General features: G+C 37.6%; 1 protein-coding gene across 2 annotated transcripts in view; it reads left to right on the top strand.

The window, feature by feature from the left end:
* Positions 1–18,673, top strand: part of LOC115220982 — a 50,981-nt gene that overhangs the window by 8,261 nt on the left and 24,047 nt on the right. The window contains exons 2-3 of one of the 2 annotated variants that reach the window (XM_036510208.1): positions 8,433–8,488; positions 16,877–16,925. In XM_036510208.1, coding sequence (XP_036366101.1) covers positions 8,469–8,488; positions 16,877–16,925 — 69 coding nt within the window. In that variant the 5' untranslated portion in view covers positions 8,433–8,468. The remainder of the gene's footprint in view (positions 1–8,432; positions 8,489–16,876; positions 16,926–18,673) is intronic. The other variant, XM_029791198.2, reaches the window with a different exon arrangement.

Here is an 18,673-nt window from a genome sequence, read left to right as displayed (position 1 = left end):
AAAGATGGGTGAATGTAGCAAGAATGGCACGTATGAATGACGAAGCCACCTTGAGCATAGTCCTATGAACCCAGAAATCGAAAACAGAGAGTTGCTTATTTGCAAAAAAAAAAAAAAAAAAAAAAGAAATATAAAATGTGACTTCATTGACCGAGGTTACCGTGGTCTTTTCCGCAGGCTTTTCTTTCCACGGGTAAACCTCACCTGTCCTCCCCTTTACACTTCATATTGACATTTCTGTGATAATGATCCCTATTGATCATTTTTTTTTCCTCTCCCCCCCCTTTTTTTTTTTTTTTTTTTTTTAACCCCCCTTATTTTTGTCCTCTTTCTCTCCTTTTACGATCCCTTTTGATCGAACCTCCCCTTCCTTTTTTTTTTTTTTTTTTTTTAATACCTTCAAAAGAAAAGCTCTACCTTGTAATTTGTTCTATCTGTGTGCAGCCCTGTGTGGCTAATAAAGAAACATATCTATCTATCTGTCAGTTTATCTGTCTGTCTGTCTATCTATCTGTTCTTTTACTTTCTATTTTTTTTTTTTGCTTCAGTCAATAGACTGAGGCCATGCTGGGGCACCGCCTTGAAGAACTTTTAGTCAAATATAGCGGCACTAGCACTTATTGTTTAAAGCCTGATACTTACTCTATCGTCCTCTTCAGCCGAACCGCTAACTTACGGGGACATAAACATATCAGCACCGGTTGTCAAGCGGTGGTGGTGGGGGACAAATATAGACACAAAGACGTGTGTGTGTGTGTATGAGTGTGTGTAACAGGTTATGATACTGTTAGAGTGTTCAAACTCCGTGAGACAGTGTAATATAAACCATAAGAATCAACATGGTGATGAAAGTTCTTGCGTGCCAGATTTATTTTCCTTTGAATTTCGCATTAGATTAGGTATACAAAGGTTGTCTGTAGTAGTCGGTTGTTAAATGGTGGTAAAGGGAGAATGACAATGATGAAGCTCTCGCCACTTTGGTAACATGTATGCCTGTTAGGAAGAGGTGCTTGCTAGAAAGCGATAGGCATAGAACTTATGGAAGCGAAAACGACCAACCCCCGCCAATGCTTTGTATTTATACTTGTTGGAAAGCCGAATGTATGGTGGAGAACAATGGAAAGCAGATTTCTGGATAAGAAACCAAAAAACAATAATAAATCTCTGAATGAGATGTAAACAGTAACTGCTCGACATCGTAAAGTATACTAGTCATCTTAATATGGCTAACCACTAAGGGTGGGTGTTACTGTAGCACAGAAAGGGCACAGAAAGTCTGCCTAAAGCCAGCTGGAGACGATGATCTCCTGGGGCTAAAAGCTACAGTAACACCCACCCTTAGTGGTTAGCTATATTGAGATGGCTAGTATACTTTACGAAACCAAAAAACGATTTCTTTCAAATATTTTTTAATTATAGTCATGATTTCGAGAATGACGGTTCTGTATTTCCTTTCTGAACAACCTACAAATGATTTTTTTAAATTATGATCACGTGTTCGTGCTGCGCATTAGCTCACTTTCTCCATCAAATCGACATCACCTGTACAGGTGCTTAGTGTGCCACAAATGAGATGTCTAAGTGGTTGCAGAACAACGTGAAATGAAGCGTTTAGCTCAAAAACCCAACACACCACCCGGCCTGGAAATCGAACAGACGATTACGGGAGCAGCACCCTAACCGTTTGGCCATGTGCCATCACACAGACTCACCCACGCTAATTTTTGTTTTTTGGTTCAATAACTTCATATCAATCCCATTAATCCAGGGGTCACGACTAATAATAAATGCTTGATTTTCTAACATAATACCTTTCCTAATCTTGTAAGTTAATAGACACAAGTAAGTGCTTAAAATACCTCACGCCCTTTATACAGGCATCCTTTGTTTAGCGGAACCTCAGGTTACTGAATTTCATACTTATAGAAATAGAGAAATATGATCACTAATTTCGGAATACTGCCTTTATTTCGCTCCACCCTCATTATAATGCAGGTAAATGTTAAATCATAGTATCAATGATTTTTTTTTTACCTTGAACAACATCTGCCTCTCACTACTTCCGTCTTCGTGTTGGTGTCTTATGCACTTATTGTTTTCATACTTTCTCTCACCTACCCGCTCCCTTCTTGGCATCCCTCACATTGTTTGAGCATGTGCCCATTTTTACATAAGTTTGGTGAAGGATAATACATCGGCAATATTGTAAAAAACATTGTGTGTGTGTGTGTATCACAATACTCTCATAAGAATGTGGCAGCATATGTAGCCATATCATTCAGAGGTTTTAGATTTTGCAAAAGGTCTACTTTCAGGATATTTCATGCGGACAGACTTCTACCAATTGTTCAGTTTTAATTATATCTGACCCATTCTTTGCTTTCCTTTTTTTTCTCTCTCTCCCTCTCTCCCCTTTTATGTATTAATTTATTTCATCTACGAAATTAGCCCCTTAAATAACTTCATTTTACATACAGAAAGATCTCAACTTAATAATTCGAATGATTATATCGTCAGTGATGAGATTTGAAGCAAGCAGTTTTTGGAAGGTTTTGATAAAAAGCAAGCAGTTTCCGAATAAACGATCATTTGGTTAAATACATCATTTAAAGTGATAAATAAGAAAATGTCTCTAGTTTTTTCTATTTTATCTCTCAATTTTCATTTGCTGTTCATTTGGATTCATCACTTGATGTGGCTTTGCAACTTGTACTTAGTTCACATGAGTAGAAGGTGTATCTCATTACTTTAAAAATGCATCAAGCATTCCTAGGTTTCGTAACCAGTCTTCTTATTTTCTTTATAAATTTCATAAATCAGATGCAGTATATATTTAAATCAGCATCAACTTTCCTATGTTGCTCAAACTTTGTATCTTGGAACTAGAAATTCTCTTGCTTTTTAAATATGTGAAAAGGTTTTATGAATTCATTTAAGAGAGAAGCAATAATGAGTTTCCACTATTTGGTCTTTTTTCTTCAGTTTATTTAGAGTGTTATTATTAATTTATAATGAATTTAGAGTATATTTATTAATTTATAATGAATTATTGTAAAGGGAAAACATGCACACAATGTTAACCTGCAAACAAAATGAATGGCTGACCGAATGAAAAACATTCACAAACACATTATTGACGTCCGGTGTTGTAATTAAATTTTTGTAGCAATCTTTATGAATGCTTAATATTATTTTACGGGGTTGCCTGCTTAATGAGCGCAAATTACTAGGTTTGGATGTAATAATCATCAGCGAGACTAGGAATTCGAATACACGCAAATTTGCACCCGTTTGTAGCAGATTCAATATCTTCACATTTCTTATTAAATCTGGAATGGGTGGTGGGGTGGAGAAGTGACAGGATTATTTCGGAAAGACCTGGGACTAGAGATCCATTCAATTTTCGTGGACCTGGGCAGACATGATTCTCGAGATGCGTTTTGTCTTCCTGGACTCTATGTTATTGGTTGTAGATGTGAACAGTAGCGAAGGTGGTGCCTTTAGACTGATAACTGTGTGTTCTTCAGTGTGGAAAGGAAGCAGGATTTCTTCAGGCCTTTCGAGGGTTTCCTAGGAACGTCCCGATCTTTAGTGCTAGTGTGTAATTGCAACGCCATCTTGAATGCATGTCTCACATTCTGGCAGCACATCTGGCCCTTGATCTATTCTTCTACACTAAGCACGAAGGTTGAATTTTCAGAGATAGAGTATGCGATCGAAGGAATAAGGGTGGAAGATGCTCAATGCAGCAACAAGGCCACAATTCGACCTTTGGCGAATTTGGAAGGGTGCGTGACGCTCTACTACAGCAGATGTGACACTTCGCTCAACTATTTGGGTGGCTAGTCGATGGTGGACGATGGATGGAGATGAGCTTTACTGCCTACATCGATGGTGTGCCATGGCTCTTGGCCTGGAATGCGAAGTTCTGTAAAAAGCCGATATCAGCTGATGAAATACGGGAAACAATATCGGGCTGGACGATGGAGGAGTCGCCGGGGCCTGATGGTCTGTCCTTCAAGCTTTATCGTCATATGCCAGACTTATTCAGGGACTGCTTGACAGATTTCTATTGCAACTGGCAATAAACGTGGGAATATCCAGTTCTGTGGAAAGAAGTGTAGCCGAGAAAGGACCCGAACAAGGGAGATGGTTTGAAGATTTTGACCAAAATATTATCGAAAAAGTTGGTGCTGGTCCTCGATACTCCGATAGGTGAGGCACTGAATGTGCTAAAGCAAACAGATTTATCTATAACAATCTCCACCTCACATGGTGCACCACAGAAAATTTAGGTAAAAAGCCTGGCATAGGTGGGGTTCTGGTTAATTTAAATCAGTTGGAACCGTTTGATAGAGTTGACCATTAATACTTGGTGGCATTCCACTAAGTAATTGGATTCGGGCTCGTCTGCAGAAGCTAGATCATTACAATTTATTGTGTCATTTGCTTGGTGGTAACTTTAAATAGTCACCTATCGGTACTGTTTAGTATCAAGCACTCCGACCGTCAAGGATGACACCTCTCTTCCCTTTCTCTTCTGTACGTACTGTCCTAAGAGTTACTTCCTCTGAATTTGGGGGTTAAATGGGTTGGGGGCATCCCGTCAGAACTCTGGCATGAAAGATCCATGATTGCAGAAGCGGGTAATTGTCAGTGAAATAATGTCGGAGCTGATTGGTACTACACTGGGGAGCTGCGAGACGGGGGCAGGAACAAAAGTTAACCAGAAGACGTCGGTGAGATTGCATCTGGGTACCTGGAGAAGCAGGTCCATGCCATCCAACAGCATCATGGGGCAGTGGACGACTGTACCGGTTAAATTGCTCACGATTTGGTTTGATCCAAATCTCAAAGTGGAACAGACCTGGGAGACGTGACTTGTGGGGTGGCTAGTTTCAGTCAGAAATGGGCTGTGAAGAAACTGTCCATGAAAGGCTTACTTTGCTTATGTTATCACCAGACTCTCGTGCCTTGCTCCACTTCATGGCTGATGAGATTGAAGCGTTTGGTTTTTCTTTTTCTGTGGAAGGGATGTGATCTATTGGTCAAACAGTTCATTCGCTGTCAACATACGCTGAGTGGAGGACCGATCATGCAATGTCTAGTGATGCGCAGTCACGCTCTGAGCCTGCGACATGTCCAACATTTCCTTGACGATAAGGATGTGCGATTACCGATTGTTAGATCCACAGATCGTTCCCCTGACTGAGCTGGAGTCCTGGATGGAGCGTAGACTAAGGCAGGGTGCTTGGCAGCTTGAGTGCTGGCAGGCGCTTACTCCTTACTGGCATTTCTTCTCGCTCTTTATGTTCCAGCTTCAAATACCACCACGGTCAACTTTGCTTTCATCGTTTTCGGGATCAATAAAATAAGAACCCAGTGAGTTCTGGGGCCGATTTTATCGACTTGCTTGCTCCCTCAAGATTCCATTTAAGAGTTTACTTCAAATAATAGTCCTATTATTTGATGAAAACTCTCAGCTTATTTTGCTGGGTATGATGGAAAGTGTCGGCTGTTCACTGCAAGCAGACACTGGTGACATTAGTTTACTGATCATGCTTCAAGAACCCTGCGGAGAACTCTTACAGCTGCAAGCAGTGCTGATTTTTGAGCGTATTTATATTTATATTTGTAGCAACCCTTTGCACCATGCTGGTAGTTGAGTGTTGATACTGCCAAGGGCGCCAATTACTATTGGTATCACGTCCACACGTTTCATTACCCACAACTTTCGTGTATCCAAAACACTCGTAGTTGTTCAATTTCTTTCTTATTCCTCTTTGTTCACCACAACAATGTCAAGTTTTTCACGTCTGATATGATGGTTACACCGAATCATTGCATCCGACAGGACTTTGCAGTCTTATATCTAGGATTTGCTCATACTACGTCTTTGCTATTTTTAGGCCGTGAGTTCCACAGAGTTCCTACCAATGAAATTGTTAGAATGTAAAAAAAAATATTTTGCCTCTTTTGTTCCGGATTTTTATATTCTGATTTCAAATCTTGTCACAGTCAACTTTGTTTTTCATATTTTCAGGGCTGACAAAATAAAGTACTAGTCAGGTACTGAAGTCGATCATACTAACTCTTATTTTCCTTGATGGTCTTGTGTGAACATTAGAAAGAATTTTTATTATCGCTATATGTTGAATTAGTAGGTTGGTGGGTACATTATCTAAGGCTGCAAGCTGGCAGAGTCATTAGCATGCTGGATAAAATGCTTAGCAGTATTTCACTCATCTTTACATTCTGTGTTCAAATTCTGCTGCGGTTGACTTTGGCTTTCATACTTTCAGAGTCGTTGAAAATAAGTGTCAGTTGAGCACTGGGGTCGATGTAATTGACTACACCGTTCTCCCAAATTTCAAGCCTTGTGCCCGTATTAGAAACCATTATCTTTATTTAAAGGTATGCACAAATATATTGCATTTGAATATCAGGTCAGAACTGTTCATTTGGTATTGAGGACATTTTGAGCAATCGTTGCAATTTCTAATATAACAGATTTCTGTATTAATCCAATTTTCGTATTATTTAAGAAACTACCAAGTTTATTGGCATCAGTACCTCGGGCGCCTATAACTACTGAGATAACTTATGAAGAAACCCTCCAGAATTATTGAAAATCTTGGCATTTTCTTTTTGCTCTTCCGTTTTTTTCTTCTTTTTACAACTGGTACATTCAGACACAACCACACCTGGGATGACACACTCTTTGGAAACCTTATCTAGCACGATAGTATTTGTTCGTCTTGCTTGAATTTCAGGATCAGCTTTTCCCATAATACCTTAAACTGTTCATTCTCTATCACACTGTCTGGTCGTTGTTGGTACGATGATTCTCCCCTTAATCCAAAGCCTCTTTGAAGTAATCCTGCCTGCATTTATACTCATTCTGTGAAAAAGGAACTCCAGTACTTATTATCTGCAGAATTGACTCGCCATTTTCGTTACACATTCTGTACTAAACACTTTCCATGGTTCTGTCTATTCTTGCTTTAATGACATTCACTCTCTGCAGCTCGAGCAGTAGCTTTGGCCTTTGCGAGCCTTTGTTTATGTTCTTGTTCACTCACAACACTACACGCACGTGAACTGGAAGGAGTATTACGATGTCTGGAAGTAAAACATCGGAAGAACTTTCAAATGCATGTGCACGTGCATTGAAATCGTTGTTACTATCTGTTTTATTCAAACAACCCTCATCGATGGCCACAGCCCTCACTTCAGCAGAGCCCCCTGCAATCTGCGACTGTCTTTGAAGGGAAGATTCAGCTCAAAGCCGCCTTTTATTTTGGAGCTGCATCTTTGTTAATGTCAAAACTGTTCTTTTTCTTTTCGGCATAACAGCAACGAGAGTAACGAATAGTAAAGACTGGATTTGAGCAACCACAACGAGGCCTTCTATTTGTTCTTTGATCTCTCCATTATTCAACCATAATCACGATTTATCTGCTGCAACATCCTGCCTTCGTCTGAAATGCTTACCATCTAACTCTTTTCAACACTTGTTGCTCCTGTTTTCTTCTTTCCTTGTATTATTTCACAATCTGCAAAGAGTCTTCTCTCTTACTCTTCTATATCATATTCTGCCATCTCCATGCTGTTTTCTATCAATAACTATCACTTCTATTTTGCCTGTTTGGAGCTTTTTGATGATTTCCGGATGTGATCTTTATAATCCATTTATACTGTTCTCTCTTTCAGAGACGAAGAATTCTGTACATTATTTACATTATTTACATTAGACGGTTATGTGTACTCAGCTTGTTTGTTGTTATCAAAACGTTTCGGCTGATTTATTCCTCAGCCTTCATCAGGTGTCCTGGTGGAATTTTAGTAACATCACCAACAAATACCTTAAGAATGAGAACTTAGGGTTGGGTCTAAAATTCCACTAGAACACCTGATGAAGGCTGGACAGTAAATAAGCCGAAACGCTGTGGCAACAACAAACAACACGAGGACACATATCCGACTAATGTAAATAATGTAAATAATAATCCATCTATACTTATATAAACTGTGTTTCAAATTACATTTGATGATTTTATTTTCCTAACCATTTCTAAATTATGCCTAAAATAATATGTTAAGGGATTTTCACTGATATCATGAAAACTGAGCCTTATAAAAGTAAAATAATTATAAACACTATTTCATATCTTTATTTGAAAGCAATAATAGCTATGTTCAGATTTCTACAACTAAACTGAAAATAAAAATATCTTTTCCCATTATATTTTCTGAGTCTATATCTGTGTGTAGTTGGATTTTTAGATGTGGTTATTCTTTGTCTTTTGCACACTACTGTTACTTATATACCTCCTCCTTCATATAAGCATATTGTTTAAACCTTGCTACTAACAGCTAAACATTATAACTCCAAAACTTTTTCTGCAATTAACCATGTTTGTATTATTCTCTAGATTCGAAGAGGTGGAGGACGAAGGCCGGTGGCAATGGCATCTTCTGCCAATGGGTAAGTAGACAAACATTTCCATATTACATTTACTCATCATATTTAAAGACACCACTAAACCTCTAAATCTCTTCATATCTGATCCTTAGAGAATTTTAAGTATTGCTTTTATCCTTTAGTATTTGAACAATTTCAACAATAATAAAAGAAAGAATAAACTATATTTACCCCACCATATTACTGGCATTTATATAAAGGGAAAGCGATGTTATTGAGTATTTTCCATGATGGAAAAATGAAAGAGAATCGACAGTTAAGAAATGATATATGGCAAGTATTTTGTACAACAGCCTGTAAGTTCAGGTAACTTAGTCACCTTAGAAAAATTTAGAACATTAATAACCAAAATAAGATTAATGTTTTACGAAGTCTCTACACCAAGTGAAAGAATTAATATAAAACATACGGATTTTATTAATTGGCAGTGAATTTCTACCTACAATGCTATTTAATATTACGTCATTTCAATGATATTTGACGTATTTTATTGTGACAGAACGATGCAAGAATGCCTACATTTCTGTTATAAAATCTACCAATTCTTAATAAATTTATATGAAGCCTAATTTTCATAAATATACACATAATGTAGTACCTCCATGTAAGTGAAAAAACTTAGGTCTTTCCATAAAACAGTTAAAACTACTCTACAATCTGTTATGCTATATAATAATTGCAACATCTTTTCTATTTGTATGCATATATCTATTGCTTGAATTTCTTTGAAATAGGAAATATATGTTCACTGGGTTTGTAAAATAGAGCAAAGCTACAGGAAACCAAAAGACGAATCATCACAATAAGCAGTCAGCTACCCTACTCCAGTCGTTACCACTCCCAATGTAATATTCCCAATGTAGTATTACAGCCGTAAGATGCATTACGAATCTATAGTAATTGGAAGGGCGTGACCCAACTGAAATAAACATTAACAACTGTGTGACGTGAGGGCTAAGGATAAATGAAAGTTGGAGTTTGCTAATGACCACTGTACTGATACGTAACTGGACAGAATAAATTTACAATCTATAAATGTCTTTGAATAACAAGTCACTCATCTGCGAAGGCCTTGAAATCAATGTTACTCTCTGGGGACTATGTGTGACTCAGTGATAATAAAAAGACTGAAAGGAGGTCTGCAATCAAATAACTTTACTCAACACTTTGCAACTGAATCAGCGGAAGCAAAGATGCCTCCGATTTTCTTGACAATTTATGCACCACATTGCAGAAATCACAATCTAAGTGTATGCCAAAGCAAACTCTTACACTGTTGTACCATTGAATTACAAACAATGCTCATCTTTATGCTCGGGTGACCCTACAGCTTCCAAGAGTACAACTGTATTCGTCTTTGCTTAGATAAAATGATTAAATTGTGGGTATTAAGTCCCCATTAAGGGGTCTTTCTAACTTGCAAGAAGATGAAATTTTATAAATATTACTTCATTTGTATCTAATATCTGTGGTTAAAATTTCATCAGCAGCAAAAATATATGAATTGTCATGGGGGTTATGGCCTTTATGCATAGAATATAATTCCCAAATTTCGTAAAGATCCATTCAGTACTTTTAACCTAATTTTGGATCATAAAAGAAATGACTAAAATTTGGGAGTTAAGGCCCTCAATATGGTGTCTTAGAATCCTCATATGAAGTGGAATCTTTGAGAATACTTCTTGATGTGTATCAATTACTTATGGTTGAAATTTCATCAACATCGAAAATTTATGAATTTTCATGGGGGGGTTCTTCCCCCTTTAAGCCATCTGAAATTTAAACCAAACATATTGCATTATACCTGCCCTTATGCATTGAATCTAAGTTTCAAATATCATAAGGATCCAGTAATTTTGGTCCATGAAATTGTATGAAACACACAGCATTGCCCTTCTCCCTAGGCTTTGATTTTGTGTTCTAAATTTCATTATGATCGGTGCAGCAGTTTTTGAATACACAAGTAACACGCGAACTCACATAAAGACATTGGCGTTGATATAATAGATATGAACAATGTTGAAAAAAGCCTGCGAAACGCAGAACATAAACAAATGTGGCGTTAACAAAAAAAGAAAGCAGGAAGGAGTTCCAACAATAATAATCCAACAATGCCACAATGCGAAATGAACTACTCCAAAGGCGAAGAAATTTGGAATGCCAGGAATGCGGTTCAAGTTCATTTTTAGAGCCATAACCTCCACGAGATGCACGTGCATTTCGGTTTTCTTTTCAATAGTTTGCGACTGATACCCACGACATTCAACGCAGCTGCATTTTGGCGTCCCGTTTCGGGAAAGTCTAAAGACTGCCTGTAATTTGGGTCTCAGCCATAAATCAGCAGGTTTTGGAATATTTACTCTTACATCACTGAAATATATTTAGAATATAAAATGACATTTGAAAAAGATTGCGTTTCTTTTGCGATTCAGTGTACATTAGGAAATCGTAGATAGTGACCACACAGCAATGCCAAATAATATCATAAGCACTGGGAGTGTAAGATACGAAGTCAAACGTAACGAAAAGGAAGAAAACAACGAAAGGCAACAAACCCAGGCCGTATGAATGTATAATGATGAGCTATATGCACGAAATCAGAACACCACAGACAAAAAATATGAACAGGAAGGAAAGCGAAACAAATCTAAAACCTTAAAAGAGTGAAGGTGAAACTAATGATTATGATACTCTAAAAATGAATATAATCAAAGAATTGAAAGGCTCAAATCTCAGTATGGACAACTGACTGTAGCTCCCCAAAATTAAGGTTGATATTAAAGCCACATTAATAATAAATAATAGGAAACTGGCCGTCACGGAACTAATACCCACAGAAACAAACGTCAGTATGATCAGGTTAAATGCTATAATATATCAAAGCTAGATACCCTCTCAAACCCATCCAAACAGAAGAATTACCACCTAAAAAAACCCTGTGGATAAAGAATATCTAGAAAAAGATATAAAATAAAAGAAAGGATCTGTCAGTCCTTAAGGAGATTAGTAGATAATCAACACTACTAAGCAACAAGAACAGAAGTAAAATACTATGGAAATAGAAAATTCTAGAACAAAGTATACCTGGGATAAAAGAACAGCTAAAGCAAGAGTACAAAAAATCCGCCAGTATGAGATACGCCAACGTTCCTTTGAACAAAACAAACAGTTCTACTCCAATTTCAAAAGATTCTACTTAGAACTTGGCAAAAATAAAATAGAAATCAATGGAAAGAAATATGGTTGGTGAGGGAACAACCTAGGAAAATGTCTTTCAAAGTAACAAAAACAGCTCCTCTACAACTCTGGACTCCTATAGCAGCTGAAGAGGTCGGCAACCATGCACTACGCGGTCTCCAATTTCTGGTTGAAATATCAAACAGGAATACAGAAAACGATGCCCGGGAAATTTGATGAAATACTAAAAGAGCCTGAGACAATATTTCAAGGGCCCATGGAAGGGAAACATTTCCTGATTACCAAGTCCACTGAAACGGGAAACCCACAAAATTACAAACCGTAACTTGTCTCGCTACAATTTACAAAACCTTCACTGCAGAGAATGGGCAAACATCTGGAAGATAACAACCTGTTTCTGAAACGGAAGAAGGGGTGCTGCAAAAGCATCAGATACCTGTCAATAAATCCATAACTGAAGACAGCCGACAAGAGAAGAATGGTCCAAGTATGACTGGGATCGATTATCGAAAAGCTTTTGATAATATTCTATGACCAAAGTAACGACAATAATCGAAAGGGAGCCGTCCCCGTTAGAACAGTAATATTCCAGGGAGACACGATCTTTCCACTCTTTCTGCTTGGCACTGATACCTTTATCTGACGTGCTAAACAGAATTAGATATGGATACAACTTTTACGGGAAAACAATCGACCAACTCTTGTATAAGGATGATCTAAAACTATACGCTGCAAATGATAAACAGCTGGAAACAGTACTAGAGAGAGTACATGGCTTTGCCAAAGAAATAAAGATGGAATTTGGCTTAGAACTATGATAAAGTATTAGCGAAAAACTGATGAAGAATTAGCGAGTCTCTGTGACTTATACATATACGTTTTTAGCTGTTGTTTATTTCTATATATGGCTGTGCGCGCGCGCGTGCAAAATAGTGAGTTAAAAAACGAAAAATGAAAACAAACGGGACAACGTACACAAAAATGTATTATAGCTTGACGCCACTGAAAGGAGTGAGTATGACATTTCGATCATTTACACACGCACACACATATATATACATATATATATATATATATATATATATATATATATATATATATATATATATATATATATATATATATATATATATATATATATATGTATATAAATATATATATGTATATATATATGTATATATTATAGATAATATATGCCTATATATATACGCATATGTACATACTTACATTTATACGTATATATATATATATATATATATATATATATATATATATATATATATATGTATGTATGTATGTATGTATGTATATATGCATATCTGGGCAGAGGACGTCATAAAACGTGTACAAAAATACGAAGCACGTGTACATGGAACACGAGCTATTTTTTTCGAACAACGAAAGACACAAATGGAAAACAAAACAAACATGAAGAACGACCGGCCATCAGTTGCTGATTGTTTCTCTATTCTCGTATTTCGAGCATTTAACAACAATATACGCATTCGATAAAACAGTTGCTCCCGCAAAGCTAATTTAGTAGAATTTGGGATTTTGCGGAGGATCAAAATAGGTAACACAACCAGGACAGTGAAAAGAAACAGGAAGGGCTGTTAAGCCTGTACGAGGTTGTGGTGACGAACGCGTAAATTAAGCTAGGACATGATACAAGCAAGAACACGTCTTCCTTGTTCCAGCTACAACGGAGAGAAAATAAGAAAGATGTCCGATGGTCACGCGGGAGCCACGTGAGCAAGGAAGAGTGAAGGAGAGAATAACAGAGTAATAGGATAGAACAATGGGAGAAGAGCAGGTAAAATAATATTAATAATAATAATAATATATATATATATATATATATATATATATATATATATATATATATATATATATATATATATATAAAAGGAAAAATTAAAAAGAAACAAAGAAAATGCACACTAGGCATAAAAGTAATGGTTCTTTTTCTTAGAACAAAGATACATATATATACAATTAAATGATTTGAGGGGAAATTAAGAAGTATAAAAATCCTTACCATGAGTCATTATAGAAAGTCATACCGGTTTCGACATCGCTGTTCCCTAACTTTGAATCAACACCAATTTCCAAACGCTGTTGGGTCTAATAGTACCTGTATCTGTATCTGTATGCAAGGGAGGTAAGCTGTTCTGAAAGTGATGCAATTAGATTAATATGATTAACAGAGTATGAATGGTATATGAGATGTTTGAGGATTAGTGGGATTACTTGTATTAATAAGGTTAGTAGTGTCCTGTATTAAGTTGTGTGTTCATGTTAAGTTGTGGTTGATATTTATTACTGAAAGTTGCCTCTTTATTTAGTCTTTACTGCACTGAGGTGTTCTGGGAGCATTGAGAAAAAGGGAAAATAAGGAAGTTTGGTTTAAGATTCCTTTCACATCTATCTATGTGCTCACTAACATGTATCTGCCTATACTGTGGGAAACTGATTTGTTGTTTTTGAAGCGTTGTTCTTCGTGTTTGTCCTATATAGTGGTTTTGGCAACCTAAGCAAGTAATGACATAGATTTGGTTTTCAGAGGCAAAGTGAAATGTGACTTTATCTTAAATATTTTACCTTGTTTGAAGTGAAATTCTGTACCCCCCACCCAAAAGGTGGAAGCATGTGCCCCAGTTAGGCCACCCCCATTTTGCACCTTTGGTTCCGTTGTTAAGGGATATAATCTTGCGCCGGTTAAATTTTGATAATTTTGTGTGAGTCCAAAATTTCGTTCATTGTTTATCCCCAGTGCGAATGGGTAAATTCTGGATGATGATGTTGAATGCCTCATTGTTTCTGGAGTTATATGTGGAGATGTATAGGAGTACATTTAAATTTGGTGTAGTATTTCGGTTAACTTCCCTTAAGGCTCGTATGTCTAATTCCTTTGAGGTACCATATTTTTGCTGTGATAATTGGTATATTTTAATTTCTACATTACAAAATTCGCAATCAGTGGGGCAGCACGAGGTCCCACTGCAATTCCACATTTTTCTTGATAGTAAACTGTATCGGACATGAAGTGGTTGTTCTGGAGGTTAAATTTCAGTGCTGGGATTGTGAAGCTGTGGTTGATGCGTCCTGGGATCTCATTTGGGTATTTTTCTAGCCAGAAGAGGATTGCTTTTATATCATAATGGTGTGGGAAGCTAGTGCATAAATTCACCACATCCAAGCCTTATTTTCCCTGTCTTCCTTTTCGCTTGAATTTTACGCCATCCTCTGTTTCTGAAAAAGACCTTTGCTCGAAACGTAAAACACTCTTTCTTTCTTTCATTCTGTGAGCGTCTTATTCACAATTTGCATGTGTCAAGTCCTCGCGATGTTGTTTTACTTGTCCTTTTCTTTTTGCTGCATGGAAACACCTCTTTTGTGATATATATATATATATATATATATATATATATATATATATATATATATATATATATATATATATATATATATATATATATATATGTGTATATATATATGTGTGTGTGTGTGTCTGTATGTGTGTTTTTGTGTGTATGAGAATAGAATAATTTCTAAGGTATACGAGGGACGTTCAATAAGTAATGCCTCTGACCCACTTCCAGGTGTTTGATCTAGTTGAAATTTTGCATGTGAAATTACTTATATCTCCATAGATTAGGTGGCAAATTACAGCTCTAAGTCAAGTGTGAAATGGAGCCTGTTGAGTGTCGAGCAGTGATCCGGTTTTTGTATTTGAAAGGACGCACACCACGGAAGACTTTTGATGAAATGAAAGTAACTTATGGTGATGATGCCCCATCATATGACCTTGTAAAACGCTGGCATCGTGAATTCAAACATGGTCGGAATTCTGTGGAAACAGCTCCCAGATCTGGTCGACCCCCTTCTGCCATTGATGAGGCATCTGTCCGTCAAGTTGAGGCTGCCATTTTGGAAGATCGACGCATAACTATTCGCCAAATAGCCCATGAGGTCAAGATTAGTACCGGGTCAGTGGAAACTATCATTCATGACCATTTGCATATGCAAAAGGTGTCTGCCAGATGGATTCCCAGGTTGCTCACACCTTTCCAGAAGCGAGAACGCGTCGAGTGCTCGAGGATGAATTTGGAGACGTACCAAGAAGATGAGTCAAACTTTTTCAAAAGACTGATTACACAGGATGAAACCTGGGTCCATCACTATGATCCAGAGACCAAAGCCCAGTCAATGCAGTGGAAGCACCGTGACTCACCTCCTCCAAAGAAGGCAAGCGTGCAGCCCTCTGCTGGCAAGGTCATGCTCACAGTCTTCTGGGACCAGGACGGAGTAGTGATGACAGATTTCCTGGCAAAGGGTACCACAATTACAGGAGCCTATTATGCTTCACTTTTGAGGAAATTAAGAGAAGCTATCAAAATCAAGAGGCGGGGCAAGTTCAGCGAAGGCATCCTCCTCCTGCAGGACAACGCTCCGGTCCACAACTCGCGTGTCGCCAGATCAGAAGCACAGGCGTGCGGCTATGAACTCCTCCCCCACCCCCCTACTCTCCTGACCTTGCACCCTCTGATTTTCACTTCTTCCCAGCCATGAAGTTGTTTTTGAAAGGAAAGCATTTCCCAGATGATGCAGCCTTGATTTCTAAAGTCACGTCGTGGTTGGAGGACCAAGCTGGGGTCTTTTACAAAAACGGTCTCCAGAGCTGGATCAAACGATGGGAGAAATGCATAACTCTGAGTGGTTCCTATGTAGAAAAAGACCAATAACGGTGCCAAGTTCCGTTGCTCTACTGGTATGGGAAGTGGGTCAGGGGCATTACTTATTGAACGCCCCTCGTAATTCCTGCTGTTCTTATTGTTTATCAATTGCTTCTGTTAAGTTTAATTTCTCCACCTTTTCTGCCATTTTCGGTATATTTCCACTTGCTTCTCTTTGAGGAATTGCCTCTTTCTGAATTCTCTCTTAGCTTCCTTTGATTATCTCTCAACCTTCGTCTCTATCTGAATCAATCTTTCTGTGCATAACTTTTCACCCGCCATATTATTCCTTAAAGCTGAGTTTCTTTTCCATTGTCTCGATTTCTTTCCATTTAATAACACAAATTTTCTATTCGACGTTCACAGTTAAAGGATAAAGACTTGAATATTCATCTTTATACACATCATGACAATTCATTTTACTGACCTGGAATTTTACCATTTATTGATTTTGCAGACTAGAACTTCAAGAAATGGCTGAGGTATCTGGTCAGAAACCCAAACAAGTAAGCTTTTTTTTTTCATCTTAAAATATACTTGAATAGTTCTGAATTGTGATGGATTATTTCTTGAGAATTTCATCAAAGGATTTGCTTAAAATGAACGCTGTATATTCTGTTTATGAATAATTTCATATATATTCTCACATTGATACGACTGGTTGCTATCATTTATACTGGTAGACCAAGCTATTATTTTTCAGACTGGTAGAGCTATCTGCAATTTTTGAAGAAGGTAGAACTCTATTTTATCTCTTTTTGGTAGATTCAGCTACTAAATTCTATATATTTATTGCAGGCTTCCATTTTGTTATATTATTACAGTCAGTGTAGTGGTTTTCATTTTAATATCACTGGGGACAATTTTTAATATTAGAAAAACCAGCTTCTATATATCATATTATTAGAGATGGAAAGAATCATCGTATCATAAGTCAAACCAGTAGAACCAGTTTCTAATTTCCCCATATATATCTGGTTCTTGACTGATGACTGAGGGCTTCGAATGTCCCGTCCTGTGGTTCTTGTGTCGTCTCTGTGGTGTTTCATGTTCTTGTCCATGTCTGTAATTAATTTTACTGTTTACCTATATAATCGGCGGCTACGTATCCACAATTGTCCTTATACGATAAGTATATTTTTTTCTCAAGCTTTGATACGACTCTTAATCTGTCTCTTTTTCTCTCTCTCTCTCTCCTCCCTTATTCCACTTCCTTTCTTTCCCTCTCCATCCGTCCCCCCCCTTTCTACGTTTCTCTATCTCTCTCACCTCCAGCCCCCTCGATCTGTCTCTTTCTTCTCCTCCCTCGTCCACCTTCTCTCCCTTTTCATCTGTCCCTTTCTCCTGTCTTTTGTTCTCACGTGACAGCTAGCCGCTGTTGAGCGCTCTTTTCGTTTTCAGCAGCCTCAGAAGCAACACGTATTTGTTCGTCTCCCCGTGGCCTTTAGGCACAACTTCACAAGCCAGCCCCATACTCAAATCGTCCTGTCGAAAGACCCTTGTCCTACGTCCTGGTTTTGTTTTGTTGTTTATTTTTTATTTTTACCGTTATTGTTTTTACGTTTTTGTATTCTTATTGGTGTCACGTATTCTGTATTTTTGTTTGTGTACTTCGATCGTTTTCCGTCCTTTCGTTGTATACATTCGAAGCTTTCTTCCAGGGGATCTAATGCGCTTGGCTTAGATTTCCCTTGGCGGGCTGGCCATATCGGAGCAATCTCAAGATTAATCAGCCGAAATTGCTAAGATGATCTGGTTCTTGACTGATGACTGAGGGCTTCGAATGTCCCGTCCTGTGGTTCTTGTGTCGTCTCTGTGGTGTTTCATGTTCTTGTCCATGTCTGTAATTAATTTTACTGTTTACCTATATATATATATATATATATATATATATATATATATATATATATATATAGGTTAATCCAAACGGGAAAACAGAAAAAACAACACGTGGAACAATTACAGTATTATTATTATTAGGCGCTCAGGAAAATGGAAGAAGGAGGGTATGACGTTTCGAGCGGAGCTCTTCGTCGGAAACATAGGAGAAAGAAAGATCCCGAGACGGGAGGACAGAGGAAAAAAAATTGCAGGTAGTCTTCACGAGGTCACATACTGAACAGACGGAAGTGGTAAAAAAGGAGGAAAATGTTTTTTAAAAACAGGAGAGCTGAATCAAAGAGGGAATGGTAAAAAAGGTGTGCGAGAAAACGAGGGTGTGTGTGTGAGTGTGCGCGTGTGTGTGTATGTGTGT

This window comes from Octopus sinensis, linkage group LG17, assembly GCF_006345805.1.
Source record: "Octopus sinensis linkage group LG17, ASM634580v1, whole genome shotgun sequence".
NCBI lineage: Eukaryota > Metazoa > Mollusca > Cephalopoda > Octopoda > Octopodidae > Octopus > Octopus sinensis.
The sequence above is the reverse complement of the archived record's forward strand: the minus strand, read 5'-3'. Positions and strand labels throughout refer to the sequence as shown.